Source organism: Ictalurus furcatus, chromosome 28 (assembly GCF_023375685.1).
Source record: "Ictalurus furcatus strain D&B chromosome 28, Billie_1.0, whole genome shotgun sequence".
NCBI lineage: Eukaryota > Metazoa > Chordata > Actinopteri > Siluriformes > Ictaluridae > Ictalurus > Ictalurus furcatus.
The window spans coordinates 4,950,088-4,969,443 of NC_071282.1; the positions used below are offsets into that span (position 1 = coordinate 4,950,088).

The 19,356-nt window shown below is 42.2% G+C and overlaps 1 protein-coding gene across 2 annotated transcripts in view; it reads left to right on the forward strand.

Annotated features, from left to right (window-relative positions):
• The window catches only part of doc2b (double C2-like domains, beta), a 163,886-nt gene that overhangs the window by 15,865 nt on the left and 128,665 nt on the right, over window positions 1-19,356 (forward strand). For both annotated transcript variants that reach the window (XR_008385026.1, XM_053617972.1), the window contains exon 6: window positions 9,116-9,272. Coding sequence is in view for 1 of the 2 variants with exons in the window: in XM_053617972.1 (XP_053473947.1) it covers window positions 9,116-9,272 (157 nt within the window). In the remaining variant the exon portion in view is untranslated. The remainder of the gene's footprint in view (window positions 1-9,115; window positions 9,273-19,356) is intronic.

A 19,356-nucleotide genomic window follows, 5' to 3' on the forward strand; every position in this document is an offset into this window, starting at 1 on the left:
CCAGTTTCAGCAAATTTCCAGCCCAACTACATATCAACAACCATACAGAATACCTGGGAGCAATGCCACTGTGGTGCACACGCATTTTTATCATAGTTTCCATTCCATAATCCCCCTTTCCCTCTCCCATCAATCCATCCATTTTCTCTACCGCTTATCCTACAAAGGGTTGCACGGAGCCTGGAGTCTATCCCAGTGGACTCGGGGCACAAGGCGGGTGACACCCCGGACGGGGTGCCAACACATCGCAGGGAACAGTCGTACACACATTCGCACACCACAGACAATAGAGATGCCAATCAGCCTACAACGTATGTCCTTGGACTCGGGGAGGACAACCGGACTACCTGGAGGAAACCCCCGTAGCATGGGGAGAACATGCAGACTCCGCGCACACAGGGCGAGAACCAAACCCTGGAGGTGCGAGACAAACTGCCCACTCTTCCCCCCCTCTCCCAGTCTTTGCAGTATATCTTACAATAGAAACGGTTCTACATCATAGACCCGCTGTGTGCACTTACACTTTGCCTTTGTTTGCAGCAATACTCTATATTAGATTTAATTTTGATTATTTGCTATGAAACACGATCTTGGTATTTTTAAACTACTTCAGTTTCCTGCACGGCCTTGGCACCCCTGTCATTAACCGATCTGTTCACTGCTTACCCCAGAGCCCCTATTCCCCCAGCCCCCCATGATGCAAGTATGCATCATGTTTCCTGCCCCATTGAGGCTCTAATGGCATTTGTTGCAGTCACCATTTTTGAGCACTAGGTGCTATAATAACTCTATGGAGCTAAATGGGGCTGTGATCACATAGCTCCACAACTGAGCAAATGGAACCTCAGCTTAAATCGGTCAAATAGCAAAATTTTCTAAATCGTTGGTCACCCAAAAGAGATATTGAGTATTTCAATGGGATTTAGAATGTATGGAGTTGTGAATGAAGGTTCACAGCTTTGGGTTAAACTATGGACGTGGCGCCACTCATCAAGTAAGAATGGCTAGGTGCTGATCTGTGCACCACACAGTCTTGGCACATCAGGTTTTTATATAGTTCTTGCCTTAGATTTTTAACTTTGGTTTGGCATTAGTGTGTCGGAGCAAACTTTTTGAAACATTCATTTACCAACTATAGACAAGAACCATCTTCAGTGGGAAGGAGGGGAAAAAAAAGAACAAGGCGTTGTGCGACAGACGGTATGGCCTCTGCAGAGCCCTAAACTTAACATCATGAAGGCTGTCTGGGATTCCTTGAAGAGATGGAGGCAAGTGAGAGCCAAAGTCTGTAGAGAAAATATGGCAAGTTCTCCAATATGCTTCTAACAAAACTGCTCGACGATTATCTGCGTTGTATCTAAAAGAATTTGTTTAAAAGCAAAAGCCTCTTTACTGAGTTTCTGTGTATTATACAGGGATGCAGCATCTTTTTTTTTTTTTTATAGACGGAATAGATATTTTTGCACAAGTGTTGATACCTCAAGTCAATATCGATACCTATATTGATAGGTACCTTAGATCAGTTGTCACCAACCCTCTTCCTTCCTGCAGGTTTGATCTCCAATCAAAATCTAACACACCTGTTTTTGTTGGTCAAGAACTTCTTAAGGCAATGATTCGATGGTCAGGTGGGCACGATTAGGGTTGGAGCTAAAGTCTTGAGGAAGGAAGATCTCCTGGAACAGGGTTAGTGATCACTTAGTGGCCTTAGACCGATTAGTGTTCTACTTCAGTAGAATGCTTCTGTACAGCTGTAAACGAAGTACGTTTTTGTTTTCATTGTGTCTGTATCTCTCGTTGTGTGTGACTGATCATCAAGAATGACATACTGGGTAAGGGCTGATCTTTTCACTCTCCTAGTGTTGTCTATACACATTGGTTATCACTATTATGTTCTGGTAGCAATGAACTCCTCATTCTGAGTTTTATGTTAAAAGATGTTTATCGGGTTACCCTTAATTAAAGGAAAATATATATCTGGATGTTTTCACATACCAACATGGAAAACCTCCTGCATCTCTCTCTCTCTCTATATGCTATAACTACAGTTGATTGCTTTTTCAGCTGCTGAGGGACATGGTAAAGCATGGGCGGTTTATGTAATTGTGTTTGCCGAGTTGTTACTGGTGTGCACATTGTAAGACCTGAGCTACAAAGAGTGCGCAGAAGCATCTTATTTCAAATGAATTTGAACTCCAGCGCGGTGCAGTCACAGGAACACTTGCATCAGTCCATTAAAAAGAAATTGTACTTGAACACCACAGGACTGTAATACAGTCGGATTAGTCTGACATTCTGCCTCGAGCCCTCTCTGTGATGAATATCGGAGAACATTTAAGGACATACTGTATAAATCCAGATAATAGTTTTTTGCGAAACTGTCCTGCCTGATATATAATACGTTTTTGTGCGAGGCAGTGTTTTTTCTGAATGTCGGTCTCATACATGCTTATCTGGCTGCTATGAAATTTACAGACCGGGGAGTCAGGGGAGCTCCCGCATTTTGTACCAACTGTTCAGCCAGTGAGCCGGAGTTGCCAACGAATGCTCTTAGTCAGAACCTGTTATCAGATGGGCTGCTGCTCTCCTTCCTGAATGTGCTGCTTTATCAGAGTCATTCAGTGCTGATCTTGGTCCCCTGCTTCCCTTCTTCCTGCGCGAACACTCCATTTGTCTGGCAGTGCGACCGCCACATTCAGAGGTTACATAGAGACGGGACATAAGCACATTTTTAACTTGCTTGGTTTGTTTGTGATTTATTTTTTTTTCCTTCTATGAAAAACAGACAAATGTGACATTAAGAGGATATTTTAGTTTTCTTGTTTTCTTTCCTGGTGATCTGAGGTATATCGTTATCGTGATATATTTACGTACACTTTTCTGATATATCCTGTGGACCATGATGTGTCCTTTTGTAACATTTTTAAAGTAAGGAAAAAAGCCCCAAAAATGTCAAAGATGTTTTATAGGACAATAATAGGCCTGACACCAAGCGGCGTTATTGTTACCGCTCCAAAGCTGATTGCTTTCTACAACAGCATGACCTGAAGTGTATTATTCCCCTTATACCACAGCAATGATGTTACATATAAGTAAAATAATGACATACTGTGGATATGAAAAGTCTGAGGTTTTTTTTGTTCCGTTTTTTCCAATCTTCACCTGTCCAGTTGAGGTGAGCATGTGCCCATGATCGCCTCAGATTCTTGTTCTTGGCTCAGAGGAGTGGAAGCCAGTATGGTTTTCTGCTGCTGTAGTCCATCCACCTCAAGGTTTGATGTTTTGTGCATGCCGAGATGCTTTTCTGTTCACCGTGGTTGTAAAGAGTCATTTATTTGGTTTGCTATAATCTTCCTGGCAGCTTGACCCAATCTGGCCATTTTCCTCTGGTAACAAGGCTTTTTGACCCACAGAACTGTTGCTCACTCGATGTTTTTTGTTTTTCGTACCGTTCTGTGTAAACTCTAGAGACAGGTGTGTGTGTGTGTGTGTGTGTGTGTGTTAAAATCCCAGGAGATCAGCAGTTTCTTAAAACTCAAACCAGCCCAATTTGGCACCAACATCCACGCCACAATCAAAGTCACGGCGATCTCACGTTTTCTTCATTCTGATGTTGGATGTGAACATTAACTGAAGCTCTTGACCTGCACCTGCATGATGTTCTGCATTGTTCTGCTGCCAGATGATTGGCTGATTTAGATAACTGAATGAATGTGCAGGTGTACAGTGGCTGGTGAGTGTAGATATTTTTTGCCCGGAAACTATATTGCTTTGAAATCGACAACAGAACGGATTTGTATTCCATCATTGTACATTTGGTCTCACTTTGATGAATAATCTCTTCCTAAAAGCTTCTGTCAAGAGCAGGCAGTGTTGATATTTATGCATCAGAATACACGATCAAATACGGGCTATAACTTCTCTTCGTTTATTTTTTTTTATTTCTGCTTCTGCTGTCTTTGGCTTTTATTCTGGCCCTTTCACAATCAAATTTGCCATGGTTTGATTTGGATAATGAAAAATGTTAGCTTGGCTTAAAAGTGCCTCTAGGGTGCATGCAAAAACAAAACAAAACAAAACAAAAAATGCGGTCTATCATATTTGAAATGCAAGCTCTGCATAAATTTAATCACATTTCTTACTCATTTATTCCAGTAAGTGCATCTGTACAGCCCCACAATTTCAGAATGTAAGAGACACAACATTGGAATACCTTTTGCTTTTCTGATAATCCAGGAGATAAGACATGAATAAATGTTTTTGGGCACAGGGATGCCATGTCTGGAGGTTGATAGTGAGGACTGTCAGGATTGCACACGAACCTCCAGCATGATGGTGGTTTGGACGTACAGGGCCTTCAGGCCATTGTAAAGCTCATCTGAGTTTCACAGGGTCTGCAAGTGCAAACAGCATTGCATCTAGTGAGAAATATCTCTTCTAAGCCTGCCGGGAAATAGACCCCCCTTGCCCCCCCCAATTTCCCCAAAACTCGTTTCTCTTGTATCGCAGCCCAAATTGTTGACATTTTTAACAAATCAGAGCTGACTGAAGCTTTTCTCTAATTTAGCCCCTTTTTCACCCCGTGCTTTGCTAATTACTTGGTATCATTTCTTAATGACTCATTGGTTTTTATAAGCCAAAAATCTACAAAGCCAGTCTTGTGGTTTATTGCTTAAACAAGCCAGAACAATAAGCTCAGTTCCCCCCCCCCCCTCCGAAGCATGCTTAGGAAAAATAAATAGTCCACCCCCTTCATGCATGGCCAAGATTTAGTTTCATAATGTGTTTTTCTGAAATGAAACCTGGACTGAAAACAAATCCCAAAGGCATTAATGCTGTCTGGCGGGCAGTGGTGCCCAATGAGCAATGATGCTTCATAGTCATCACATCGTGATGCAAAGGCTCTTAAATCATGCAAATTTTTGTTTTCAGGATAAAAGACTAAAGTCCATATGCTGGGTGCATGCTATCAGGTTTTTTTTTTTTTTATCCACGTTTATCCCAAGCTTGTGCCACTACACACAATTCTTAGATCAGGGTGGATATTGGCCCCCAGAGGCACTGAGCCTGAAGGCTGGAACAAATGGTCTTGTATTTGATCATTTTCATGAAGCAGTCCTAAGCCCTACAATCGACTGATGAGAGACTCTCTTTTTTTTTTTTTTCTTTGGCCAGTGACCCCTTTTTACTGACATGACAACTCTAAAAGATCACAAAATGTATTAGTCCAACGTGGTATTGAATTCTGTGCTCTGTGGCAGTTGGAACTTTCACCATGTTTGGATTTTAACCTACGTCAGAGCGTATGCTGCTGCTGCTGTAGGCTCCAGACTGAAATTTTGCTCTTGTAGCTGTTTAGATTATGGACATACACTGTGAATTATAGCATGAATATTATATTTTGTAGTGTGTCTAGTTAGAAACCATGACAATGTTGCACGAAAATCTGCGTATTATTTAAAAAAATTTAAGATAGCCTCTCTGTCTGTTGTAAAGGCCACTTTGATTAACAAAGACTTCTACAACTCCAAATTGAATGAAGGATAATGGAATTTGAATAACAACAATAATCCGTATGCATCGTGCTTCATGAGACGCTTTTCTGCTTACCACGGTTGTACAGAGCGGTTATTTGAGTTAACCACAGCCTTCCAGTCAGGTTGAACCAGTCTGGCCAGTCTCCAGCGAAGTCTCTCATCGAGTTGTACTGTCGCTCACTGGATGTCTTTTTTTTGTTTTTCGCACCATTCTGTATAAACCCTCTATCGTGTCTGAAAATCCCATGAGATCAACAACTTCTGAAATACTGTTTCTGAAAACCAGACAACCAACCAATCTGGCACCAACAACCATTCTGTTGTTTGATTTGAGCAATACCTGAAACTCTTTCCCCCTGATCTCAACACACAATATTCTGTAGAATCCCTTTTCAAACAAAATTTCTCTTTCCCTCCATGTAAAATATACAATTTGCTCACCCTTGATGCTTTCACACTCATTCAGGAGAACTTCCAAATGGTTCCTCTGCTAGCTCCATGCCAGCTGATCTCCATTTCCTCTCATTAGCAGGTCCGGATTATTGACAGGCCCCAGATCAGGACCGGTTTCTCCTTTTGTCACAGGAACTGGGCGGCACTAATAGAGTTCTGGCTCACTGGTCATTGGACTGCAAGGCTCAACTGAAGGTTCCGGTCACTGGTGGTCGCACATCCACAATCCACAAAAACTAATTTCACGAAACGCTGCCTCTCCTCCTATTGGAAATTAGCGATATTATCATGCCACTAATTAAAACGTCAAGAGAGCAAATGCTTTGCAGCGATTTGCTATTCATTGGGCGCGTCCTCAATTTGACAGGGGGCAAAAAGTGAAAGTCTATTCATTACACTTCGCTGTGTAAGGGTTATACGGTCAGGTTCAGAATGATTGGCGCTCTCGGTAAAGAGTTTTCTACTGCTCTAGTCTCATTTAGGTCTCATTTACTTCCATTCAACCCCAGCTTCCTAACAATGCTAGCTAGTGGACCAGAGCAGCATGCAAGACTAATTCAGATGGCTCCTGACCGGAAGACTGTTGTTGTCGCCTTCGTTTAGAAGCCTTTACTCATAGGGTTAATTATGGGCGGTGGTAGATCAGTGGTTAAGACACTGGGCTGTTGATCGGAACGTCATGAGTTCACACCCCAGCACCGCCAAGCTGCCACTGTTGGGCCCTTAAGCAAGGCCCTTAACCCTCAACTGCTCAGATGTATAAATGAGATAAATATAAGATCGCTCTGGATAAGGGTGCCTGCCAAATGTGGTAACTGTAAATGTAATCGTATCAGCAGTTTTGCCTTTTACATTATGGTTAAACTTTGTTTTTCTAATGGCTGATGGTAGTCATCTCGCCTTATAGTCTTACACTAGATTTTTATTTCTAGCTGGCTAGAGCACCTTCTGTAGTAATTAATAAACAAACATACAAACAAACACACTGTGCGACACTAACGAGAATATCGATAGCACAAGCTCTAGTGCAGCCTAACTAGCCAGTAGTAATAATAAAGTTTGGATTGATTTTTCAGTGTGCAATATAACGGTGGCAAAGAGGAGGCAGAGCTTGCCTGAGCTTTTCTTGGAAGGCTAGACAGCATTTAGACCGCTGTATGTCGTTGAATTCCATCGAAGGTCCCCAAACAGATTTGTTGTTGTCTAGTTACATTACAGTGTTCAAATATTGACTTTGAAATATCTCCAGTTGAACATTTGAGCAGCTCACTAACGAAAACGTTTTTATTTTTTTTATTTCTACCTGCTTTGTCCTCCATGTTTTTTTTTTTTTTTTCTCTTGCTGCACTGATAGAGTGGGAACGGAATTGCACGAAGTTGTCAAAGCAGTCTGATGCGTTGCTTTGGCAATAATGGCTTTATAGTTATTCCATAAGGCAGAGCTTAGAGCTGCTTCGTTATGTTCGCTTTTTCTTCCGTTTCATGACCCTGAAGCAACGTGCACAGCGTGTGCGTGTCTGTCGTGTTCAATGTCACGCTCCTGTCCAGTCATATTGAAGAAAGCATGAATAGCAGCTCAATCTAGAATGATTTGGAGAGTTATCAGATCGAATAAATTAGTTTCTAGTTGCCTCTCTGTCCGTCTCAGTGTAGTGGTCTTTGTAGAGGCAAGCTTTTAAGGAATAAACTTTACATTTTGAGTTCCTTTGGGTAAGTTCTGTTTTTTTTTTTTGTTTTTTTTTTTTGTAGAGATTTTTCAGCGTATTAAAGTTTCACGTCTTCCTGTGCATGTTTCACTGTCCATCCTGGTGACCTTCAGGAGTCTTGTGATGAGCATCATGACTGGCATCCAGGGGCAATGTGTAAAAGGTTTCTCTCATCTCTTCTTAAATATTAGACACATTGTGTCATCATTTATCACGATACCAACTTTATATCATATCGCCCAGTCCTCAGGTGTCATGGACTCTTGCTTGATATGTCAAAATGGTACTGCTACGTACATTTTAAAAATGCTCTTTAAGTACTTGTTTCATCACTGGATTGATATGGCAGGAGATAAAAGCTGGTAATTTTTGCATGGCGTTCCCGTTTAAGTACCCAAAAGCGTTTTTGAGAACAGGCAAGGCGTCAAGGTGTCACACGTTTGCATCAGCATGGCTGGTTCACAGCAGGATGGAGGTTTGGGTGATGGAGACGGTCGCTGAGTCGTTCCAGCTGGGTAATGGTCCCTGCCAAGCCGATGGCAGCAGCTGCTATCAACCCTGACATTTTAGCACCTGCTGTCTGTCACTATATAGCCATCTGCCAGACCTGAGAGTGAACCGCGAGCTATTTTTTAACACAACTCTCACATTATACGTACCTGCAATTTATACTTAACCTTTCTACAAAAGAACCCGACACGGCTTGATGGCCATCAATGGTGAGGATTTAACCGTAGTGTCCATTTTGGTTCTGTGAAACTGATCCATGAAGCATCCTTCTACTTTGATTAGACGCCCTGGCTATACATCCAACTTGGTCTGCCACTGGCTGCAGCTGTTGAGATGACTTGATGGGGCTTTTGGATGGATTTGTATTATTGTTAGTGGCCCATGATGGTTGGGTCCAGTCCATTCGCAGAACCCAGGGCAGAACAGTTGTCTGGACCAATCATCTGGCTTGGAAATTAACAGAGCCACTGTACACAAAAGAAACCGTTGGACATAGTAGCACCGTCTCTCTAAGACAGGGGTTCTCAAAATTTAGGCAGCTAGGAACACTTTGTGTGTGTGTGTGTGGGGGGGGGACCAAAAAAAAAAAATTCCCACACCCCTTGTTTTGCTTCATTCACAGACCCCATTTTGAGACCCATGGCTCTAAGAAAGGAAATGCTTTTGCTGTCAGATACAAAGTGTTCTCGGTACTCTCAGCTCCCGGCGTTCAGTCACACTACTCTATTATTTGTTAAATCAGGTTCCTTCCTGTGTTCAACCTCCTGAATAACAGTGATGCATGTTTTCCCCAAAGATATTACACTCTACTGTTTTTCTCCAATATAGCTCAGTTCTCTCTGTACTTTTCTTTTGTTCTCTCCCTCTTTCAATTGTTTTCTCTCTCTCTCTCTCTCTCCCCCGCCCCAGGTGTGGAAGCGTTCCGGTGCCTGGTTCTACAAGGCCCTGCCCAAGTACATTCACCCGGAGAAGGACTCATTCATGGACAGGAGGCCTGTGATCGAGACAGAGAAGCAGCCAGTGGCCAGGAGTGTGCCAATCACCTACACATGGGCCCACAGGAAAGGTGGAGTTTCTATTCTATTCATTTCTGTTCTATTCTATTATATTCTGTTCAATTCTATTCTATTCGGTTCTATTCAATTCACAATTATGCTCAATTGTATTTGGTTGTATTGTATTATATTCTGTTCTTTTCTACTGCATTCTATTCTATTTTATCCTATGCTATTATATTCTATTCTGTTATATGGTATTTTTTATTCTGTTCTGTTCTTTTCTCTACTATTCTCTACTACTATTTCTCTACTTTTCTCTACTAATTTTGGTTGTGTTGTCGTGTGTTCCATTCTGTTCTGTCAAATTCAATTATTTTCAGTTCTATTCTATTCTCTTCTCGTTAGTTGTATTGTATTGTGTTCTATTCTGTTTGGTTGTGTATTGTATTCTTTTGTTTTATTGTGTTCTGTCCTACTCTGTTCTGTTCTATGCCATTCTATTGAATGTATTGATGTCCATTAAGAGTCTTCAGTACATTCAAAACTCAGGTGCTCGCGTCTTTACCAACACGTCGCTACCCCCGTGCTCTCCCAGTTACACTGGCTTCCAGTCCATGTACATAATAATTTTTAAAATGTTGGTCCCAACATACAGAGCAGTCCATGGGACAGCTCCTTCTTATCCACGTGAGCTGATCACTCCTTATACACCATCTCGATCTCGGCGTTCAGCTGGCTCATTTGACCTAGATTGCCCGTAGATTAAAAAATATGTATTAGTATTGGTATATTTCTGTGGTTTGTCTAAATAAATAACAAAGTCTTTTGGAAAGTAAACTAGCCGTGGAAGCACGAAAATGTAAAGCTTATGAAACGAAAATGTAGAAAACATTTCTAGTCAGAAAGAATGAGAGCTGTGACGAATGTGAACTAGTCAGAAGATTTTTTATTTCCTTCATGCTGATACTGAGGTGTTACTCTAGTTAAAATGCTTAAGAATGATTAGCTACAGCGTGTGTATGTATGTGTGTGTGTATGTATATGTATATATATATGTATGTGTGTGTGTGTGTGTGTGTGTGTGTGTGTGTAAAATATACACACACACACAAAATATATTCTCTCAACCTCAACCCTAAAACATCAGGCTTTGCCAAGTTTTAATGCTAAAAATGAATGCAGGTGATCGTAATATGCATACGGCTCGTCGTCATGCATGCTCACACACATATGCTGGTGGTTGTGTTCGAATGACAAAGGTGCACGTGTTATTTTCACACTCCGAGTTTTTCACAGAACTTAACATGTGGCATATGGAAATCCTGTTTTTATCATACACTACAGTAAGTATTAAGACCCATGAACAAATAATGATGAGGTGGAGTATAGCTATGTTAGCTTAGGCAAGCTCGGACAGATTCTCGTTGCATAAGTGGTGTTTGCTTGACATGGTGGACCAGAGGAATGTATTGCCACAGTAGCATTATGGGACCTGGAGTCTGGAATATCACTGGTCCAGATTAAATACGTCCAAGAGTAAAACAGCACATGCTTCGTTTTGTAGTTGCATGTATGTACAGAATGATGAAGGATGATCATTCTAGCCTGGGTCAATTTGAAAAACTTGTTGTTGTTTTTATTTTATTTCAGTTGTTGCCGACTGTTATGGTAAAAGACAGTGATTGATTCGGCTCCCTTTTTTAACAGCATGGTTTGAATTGGGAAAACAGAGAGTTTGTTGTCAAACCCCAAAGGCGACATTTTGCTTTTCATGATTTTAGGCTAGAGCGATGCGTTATGGGTTTGGAATTCATTGAAGTGTCTGAAGACTCTCACCCGAGGGGCTGTGAAAGTGTCCCGCAGTCAATATTTCGTTGCACTATCAAAACAACGATGGCGCAATTTTAGACAACATTAAAACCAAGCGAGTGGCACTGTGTAAAGCCGTTGAAGCATTATATCTTTTTTTAGTTTGGTTTTTTTGGTTTGGTTTTATTTTAAATATAATACTCATGACGAGCTTTACACTGTTGCCTTTTCTATCTTTTTAGTGTGCTAATAGCTAAATGAACATGTTCTGAAAAAATCGACATTTGCTCTCGTAGCATCCCGTGGCCTAATTGGTTGCTGTTGAAATCTCGATTCTGATTGGTCAGGGGGTGTTGGTGAATTTTCTTGATACTTGTTGAAGTTCTGCAGGGACTTTTAAGGGGGATTTTTATTTAAAGGTTTTGGAAGGAGTCTCCAGCATCAGCACTTCGTAGATCAAGAGGTAACTTTTCTGACACGGAGGGCGTGTTGTTTTTTTCTCGGTGGCTGTACAAACTGAGTGAAAAGAAGGGAGGGTGATGACTAATGACTGTTTATGTCTCACAACATTAAACGTGACAAACGGATAAAACGTACATGTCGTCCTGTGAAACCTGTGATTGTTGGTAAATCGCTGTGATATATTAAACAAAGATCAAAACATAATCAACTTCAGGGCAGTAAAAGGGCAGTAACTCCACTTTACACCATAGTCATTGATTATTTTTGCTGTAACATCATGTTCAGATGTTGTTTTTTTTCCCCCCTTACGTTAATAGATAAATCCTTTACGGCCCAACAGGTTAGACGCAACACTAACTAGCATGCATTCATTAACATCATCTCTTGTAGCTTTACTGACAGTGTGACATAGTCAAGTCATCGTTGTATGATGTAGGATTTAACTTGGAGAGATCTGGTGACTGGAGGCCAGAGCATTTTTTAAAAACAGTATTCGATAATATTGTCTCGACATCAGTAAATGTTCTCGGCAAATTAGTTTTGAACTCACCTGAGATGCCTGCTTTCGTACTTTTCGGCTAGAGATACTGTGCCTCGAACCATGCTGCTCAAGCTGTGGTCGAAAAGAACAGCTCTCTTTGCATACCAGGTATTGTTTGTGGAAGCACTCTGGCCTCTCGAGTAGCTCTTAGCATCCCCTGTCTTTTTCTCTCCCACGGCCCTTCATCTTGGCTGGACAGGGCCTACGTGTTCCATTTGGAGAGTCTCGTGAATTAATGCTGGTGGGTTAATCAGGTTAAATTTATGTAAATGGTCTCATCCAAATTGCACGAACAGATTGCATTTGGCAGCCATACCAGATCTGTGATGGTAATGCGCTAAACTAATGGGCTTTGCATAGGGTAATGTGGGCTCGTTAGGCTGTTGACAAGACGGGAAGGTCGGCGACCTGCACGAATACGGCGCAGATCCATTTTTTGCGGCTTTGGTGGTTTTATCAGAGAGGAGGTGCGGCTGTTGTTATGCGCACAGAGCGTCGCTCTGACTGCGATTAGGCCAAACAGTCAGCTTTGACCGCTTCCAGGCTGCAGCTCAGTACTCACTTGTGTTTTTATCAGGGATTGTCCACAGCACAGCAGCATTGCATCGAATCAAGCTTTTGAACAAGAGCGACTAGATGCTGTGTGGGTGTGTTTGCATCAAATTGGATTTGAACACATGCTGCGGCTGTAGTTTAGATTTCGCGGTTTACTGCCACTTCTGAAGACGGTTCATCACCACAATCTTGGTAAAGAATGCTAAGCAAGCATGCAAAATTACAATTGCTTTGGAAATTTGGGGTAAGTTGGTCAAGCCACTACCTGTGTTGCAAATACTAACATGAAATCTCAACCAACAGGTGCTTTCTAGGTACCAACAACTGATAGGTTTATGGTTTACTAGGGGAGGAGGGGTTTACATGTAAATGCTAATTAAAGCAGCGTCTCTTAAAGGTTATTTTCATGACATAATTGCTTTTAGGAATGAATTGAATGGTAACTGCGTTCACCTAAAAGCTTCAGTGAACATTTTGGTCGCTTGTCTGGACCACGTGAAATGTTTCTGACAGATTTCGATTACGTTTGAGTGCAAGTCGAATTTGCAAGGCAGTGTTCGATGCCGTTTATGTACGTGTTGTTTGGATTGAATGCCTGCTCCTAAAAGAAATGGACTAAAATTAGAATTCAACTCAGTTGAATCAATACGTTTATCATTGATGTGTAAAAAAAAAAAAAAAAATGGTGTTTTTACATTTAGTAACTCTGTTTGCTGCGATAATCTACTGTTATTTGGGGTACACTTGTAGCAGCAGGGATTATTTGTTTCACTCTAGCGTTATTCTCTTTTATATACACACTGTATATTTAAAGTAAAATTGACAGAAAATCAGGCTTTGGCCAATAGATCTACCTAAAAAAAGAAGGAAACATATAGGTGTGATCAGAGAGCTGTAGATTAAAGGCATACGTGTGTGTGTGTGTGTGTGTGTGTTTACTACTGAGGAGCCAACTGATTGTGTAAAGAATCAATTGGAGAGAAAAAGAGATAGGAAAAATAACTAATGGGGAAAAATCAACATCCTCAGTGAAAACGTTGTGGAACTGTAATGGCAAAGCTCACTCATTTATGTACTTTCAGTCAGGTATTTGTGGAGGAGTTGTGACAGTAATGTGGTAGCTCAGGTAGAGGATGTGGTAGCTCCGTGGTTAAGACTTTGGGCTACTGATCGGAACACCCGGCGGTTTGGGCCCTTGAGCAAGGCCCTTAACCCTCAACTGTTCAGATGTATAAATGAAATAAATGTAAGGCGCTCTGGATAATGGCGTCTGCCACGGTCTTAAATGTAAATGTAGTAATGTAAATGATGGGTTAATAGGTGAAATGGCGCATTATTTCGCAGGATGTAGTCATTATAAGACGGATAAATTGTGGCCTTAAATGGATTCCGGTGGGCACGGTGATAGGTTGTTGGCATTCAGTTGGTATTAAGAGGCTCAAAGTGTGGAAAGAAAATTTTCCCCACATCATTACACAACCACCACCAGAACTGTTGACACAAGGCAGGTTGGGTCCACGGATTCATGCTGTTGATGCCAAATTCTGAACCTGCGATCAGCATACCGATGAAGAATCCGAGATTCACCAGGCCACGCAATGTTTTTAAATCTTCAGCCGTCCGGTTTCTGAGTCTGCGTCCGCTGATTCCTCTTTTTGATTGACAAGAGCGAAACCCCATGCGGTCTACTGTTCTGATAACTGTTCTGAGATACTTTTACAGCACGGTATTTTTAGTTATCATAGACTTCCTGTCAGCTCAAACTAGTCTGGCCAATCCTCCTCTGGCGTTCTATATGTAAACAAATATGAGCACAGATGCAAACTGTAGATGGCGTATCAGGGTTTTATTCTGTACAGATCAGCCTACACTTAGAGGCTGATTAGTTCTCTGACCTTTATTAAGCTCCTCTCCATATTTATCTACATTAGTTTAACAACATGGCTTCCACTGTGTCTGCGTAAACAACTGAGACGCTATACTTTGTATCTCCTTGGCACATCTTTGATTTAAGATAAGCAGTCATATCATGCTCGTCGAGACCTTTAATTGTAAATCCGATACACACGTGGCATTTCAATTGGAGGAAAGTGTAATCAGATAGCCTCCAGCACTATTGAGTTTTTCTTCATTCTGCACCACGGCCTCCGCTGTCATGACTGTAATGTGATTGAAGGAGGCAATACCAGAAGGCAAAGGAGAAAGTAGAAAGGAAAGAGATGAATACACCTCCCATTGTCACTTTGATTAAAGTTCATTTGATGAATGGGTTTTACCAGGTACCTGATCTGAGGTTTTTTTTTGGGGTTTTTTTTTTTTGGCCTTTTTTTGTAAGGCTAATTGTATCAAGGTAAGCAGAGCATGAAATAAAAAGTATGATTATTTTGGCTGTTCATATCCTTGTTTGGGAAATCTGAAAGCGTAGGCAGAGAACTCTTTAAATGTCATTGCTGTAATTTAGGCTAAAATTGTGTTTCGGACAATGGAATTCCTCCTAATTGTTTTCTTATAACTTTCATCAATCATGTTCTTCTATATCACGAAGTAGTCCTTTGAAAGGACAAACGAAGCCCTTCATTTACACAGCCCTTGACCAGGAAATATACTGAAAAGTGCGTTTTGCATCAACATTTCCTGACTGCCCTGAGGTTTGCTCACTGTGTAAGCGAAGGTTCCAGTGCTGCCCAAAATTTAATTACCACTAATGCAAAGGCTAAAATGTGGTAATTAAGTGTACACTCAGTGGCCACTCTAATAACCTGTACACCTGCTCATTCATACAGTTATATCAATGCATGCAAATTTCACTAAATGTTGTAGTACAGACATTACAAGGTGTCCCAAAAGTCTCCATACATAGGGGAAATGAAGACTTTTTAGCAAAATGTCTCCCAAAAATTTTCATCCTTGGCTTATATTGTATTTTTGTTCAGATAGATAGCCTCTAAGAACGCCTTTGACAAAAGAAGAACGTATTGAAATGACTCTCATGGCTGGATCGGGAAGCTGGCGCAAGGTTGCGATGGACTTGAACAGGAAACGTGGCGAGCACATCACACACGACACCGTCGCCAAATTTGTCAACAAATTCAAACAGACTGGAAGTGTTACGGACCGACCGAGAAGCGGACGTCCACGACCATCCGCTGATGAAGGCTGAACCGACGTGGTCGGTGGGCTGGTTTTAGTATTTCAGACATTGCTGATGATCTGGAATTTTCTTTTTACGCAGAGCAGTCTCTCGAGTTTGCACAGAATGGTGCGAAATACAAAAAATATCCACCGAGCGACAGTTCTGCAAGCGGAGAACGTCTTTTTGAGATAAGAGATGTTGGAAGAGAATGGCCAGACTGGTTTGAGCTGACAAGAAGACTACGATAACTCAAAAACTCTTAACAACCGTGTTGAGCAGAAAATCATCTCAGAATGCACAACACATTGAAGCTTGAGGTGAACAGGCTGCAACAGTAGAAGACCACATCACACTCCAGTCAGTTCAGCCAAGAACTAGCGTCTGAGGCTACAGTGGGTTTCAGGCACACCCAAACTGGATGGTCGAGGATCGGAAAAACGTTCACTTTACTTTTGTTCAGTCAGCAGTTTTCGTGACCCTTTTTTTATTTTTAATTTTAATCATCCCGGTTATCTGTGCAGTCTGTTCTTAAACTCCCGCTTGTGTCCAGAAGTATCCTTGGTCCATGTCTGTAGAATTGGGGAACGAGTAACACATGAGTGTGTCGTGCCACCAAGACACATCCAACTTCGCTGGAGTGTGTGACTTTAAACACATCAAATTTGAAAATTCAGTAGTGAATAAGGTTTGTTATTTTTTCCTTCTTTGGTTGTTGACGGGAGAGAAAAAAACGCTGGTGAAGAATAATAATAATGATAAAAAATTGAAACAATGTTATTGTGTGTACGTTTTGCCCTCAATGCCTAAATAGATGGATGATAGATGCAGGTTTCCGCGAGACCCTCATTGGCTGTTTCTCGGCGCTGTTCCTGCTGTTTGTCGTAAAGAGGAAAAGAATGAGATTTTTTGAAAATATCCGAGCGTCTGCGACAAACTCGCGGACTCTGAGAACAAGCGTTCGCCCTGCCGTCACCAGGTCGAATCCCAACAATGCTACAGCCATCTGCGGCTGGGACCCAAGTCAGCAAAATTGTCCGCTCTTTCAGGGTGGGAGGGATGATGTAAGTCTTTCTCCACCTGTCAATCACAGTGACACCAGCTAATCATGGGCATCTGTGAGCTCATGTATGCGGAACAGGATGGATAGCGCTTTCCTCCGAGTGTGTTACGCTGCAATGTGACGCAGCATGAGAATCCCTGCTCAGTAGCTGTCGTATGATCGAGTAGAGCTGGCTGGTGAGCAAATTAGGGCGGAGGGGTACGGGACTGGGAGCGGGAAATGACACAAACTGCTCTTTTAGTTGCGCTGCTTCCTTATTGAGGCTCTCATGAGACCTCTGTTTTCCTGCAGAGTTCATTTCTAGCTTGAGAGATCTGATCTGTCTTCTCATATTCCACTAGATTTGATTATCTAAAAATAATAAAGAAAAGAAAAGAAATCACGAACCTTTATTGTGTCAATTTGTGTGTGTGTGTGCGCATGTGTGTTTGCAGAAGGGGTTATAGTGAGTCAGCAGTAAGCAAGAAGTCACTGTTGCTTTGGCTGAATCCATCAAGCCAGATTGGAGAGGCAGGTGGTATCTCACAGAGCATAAGTGTGTGTGTGTGTGTGTGTGTGTGTGTGTGCATATAAAAAGAGTGTGGTTGTGCAGAAGGGAGGCAAGCGTAAATCTCAGTCAGACACAGACAGTGAGAGTCTCCCATCTCCTCTGCTCTGATTGAAACCACGACAGATGGGGTGCAGAAAATCGAGAGCCAGAGCTCCGGTGCTCTCAGGCTTGCCTTCTTCATGCGCCGATAAATAAATAAATAAATAAATAAATAAACATTTGAATTTTCAGCTCGGTCATAGGCCACTGAGAGGCGTCTCTGCCTGGCCCTCGGCTGCCTGTGCTCGCGTCTGCCGGTGAGACTCGCTGGGAATGAAATTAAGGGTTGACGGAGGCAATCACACTCGTATTTTCTGCCTCTTTGTGTTGTTTCATCTGTTTTTTTTTTTTCCCCCCCCCTTTTCTCATGGTGCCACCTCTCCCACAGCGAATTACAAGCTGACGATGTGTTTCATTAGCATGCATTTTGATGTGGTGGGGGGGATCCTGGGCAGCAAACATCGATTGAATATTTTAAACAAATGATTATTTAATGGGAAATCTGTCAAATTAATGGGAAAATTAGCATCGCGTGCCATTCAGGTTCATTTGGACTGTTCTAATGTCACCTTCATTCAGTCTAGTGTGTTGATGTATTCTTTCGGTTTGTAGGCGAGTCGTAAGCATGTTGTTAACGCCTTGACCGAAAAAGCGGACGACGTTTCTGAACATCGGGAGACACTAGGAATGTCGTTGTCTCTAAACATTACTTTAATGTTAATTAATGACCCACAGAAACGGTGGACATTCGCAGCAGTGCTACACTACACATTTGAAAACACAGTAGCTACAAGGAAGCAAAACAATTTAATTACAACGTAACTTTGTTATGATCTTAAATGTTTCAGATAGGCCTGTCACGATAATTACATTATTGACTTATCGTACGATATATACGGACGTGACCTCGATATCGCCCGTTGTGTTTACATGCGTGTTTGTTTACATAAGAATGGATGTCCCCAGCATTTTAGCCATTCTGTCCTAACGTCTGATCTAGGGCTGACCAATTAAAATTCAAATATCCATCGAATTCAAGATAAAAATGCACATCCGAATGCAAAAACTGTGTGCATTGGAATTTGAGGTGTGCAGCAAGCACTAGCTCCGATTTTAAGACAGTTACGTTGATGTAGCGCTTTTCTAGACACTCAAAACGCATTACATAGTATTGGGGGGCGGGGCGGGGGGGGGGGGGCCTCAACAACCACTAGTGTGTAGCATTCGCCTGGTTGATGCAACGGCAGCCATAGTGCGCCAGAACGCCAACCACACACCAGCTATTAGTGGAAAGGAGAGAGTGATGTAGCCAATTATTAGGGGGCCATGATAGAGAAGGGCCAGTGGGCAAATTTCGCCAGGACACCAGGGTTATACCCCTACTCTTTTATGGGAAGTGTCCTGGGATTTTTACTGACCACAGATAGTCAGGACTCCAGTTTAACGTCTCAACCGAAAGACAGTGTTGTTTTTACAGTGTAGTGTCCCTGTCACTATACTGGGGCATTAGGCCCACACAGACCACAGGGTGAGCGCCCTCTGCTGGCCTCACCAATACCACTTCCAGCATCAACCTTAGTTTTCCCCAGAAGCTCTCCCATCCAGGTACTGGCCAGTCTCAACCCTGCTTAACTTCAGTGTGACACTAGGCGAAAGCTGCAGGGTGATATGGGAATGGTTTAATGCAGTGGTTCTCAACCAGGGGGGGCACCACCATGCTTGACTGCAGGCGAGACACACTTGTCTTTGTACTCCTCACCTGGTTGCCGCCACATACGCTTGACACCATCTGAACCAAATAAGTTTATCTTGGTCTCATCAGACCACAGGATATGGTTCCAGTAATCCATGTCCTTAGTCTGCTTGTCTTCAGTAAACTGTTTGCGGGCTTTCTTGTGCATCATCTTTAGAAGAGGCTTCCTTCTGGGACGACAGCCATGCAGACCAATTTCATGCAGGCTGACCCTCCACCCCTTCAACCTCTGCAACAATGCTGGCAGCAC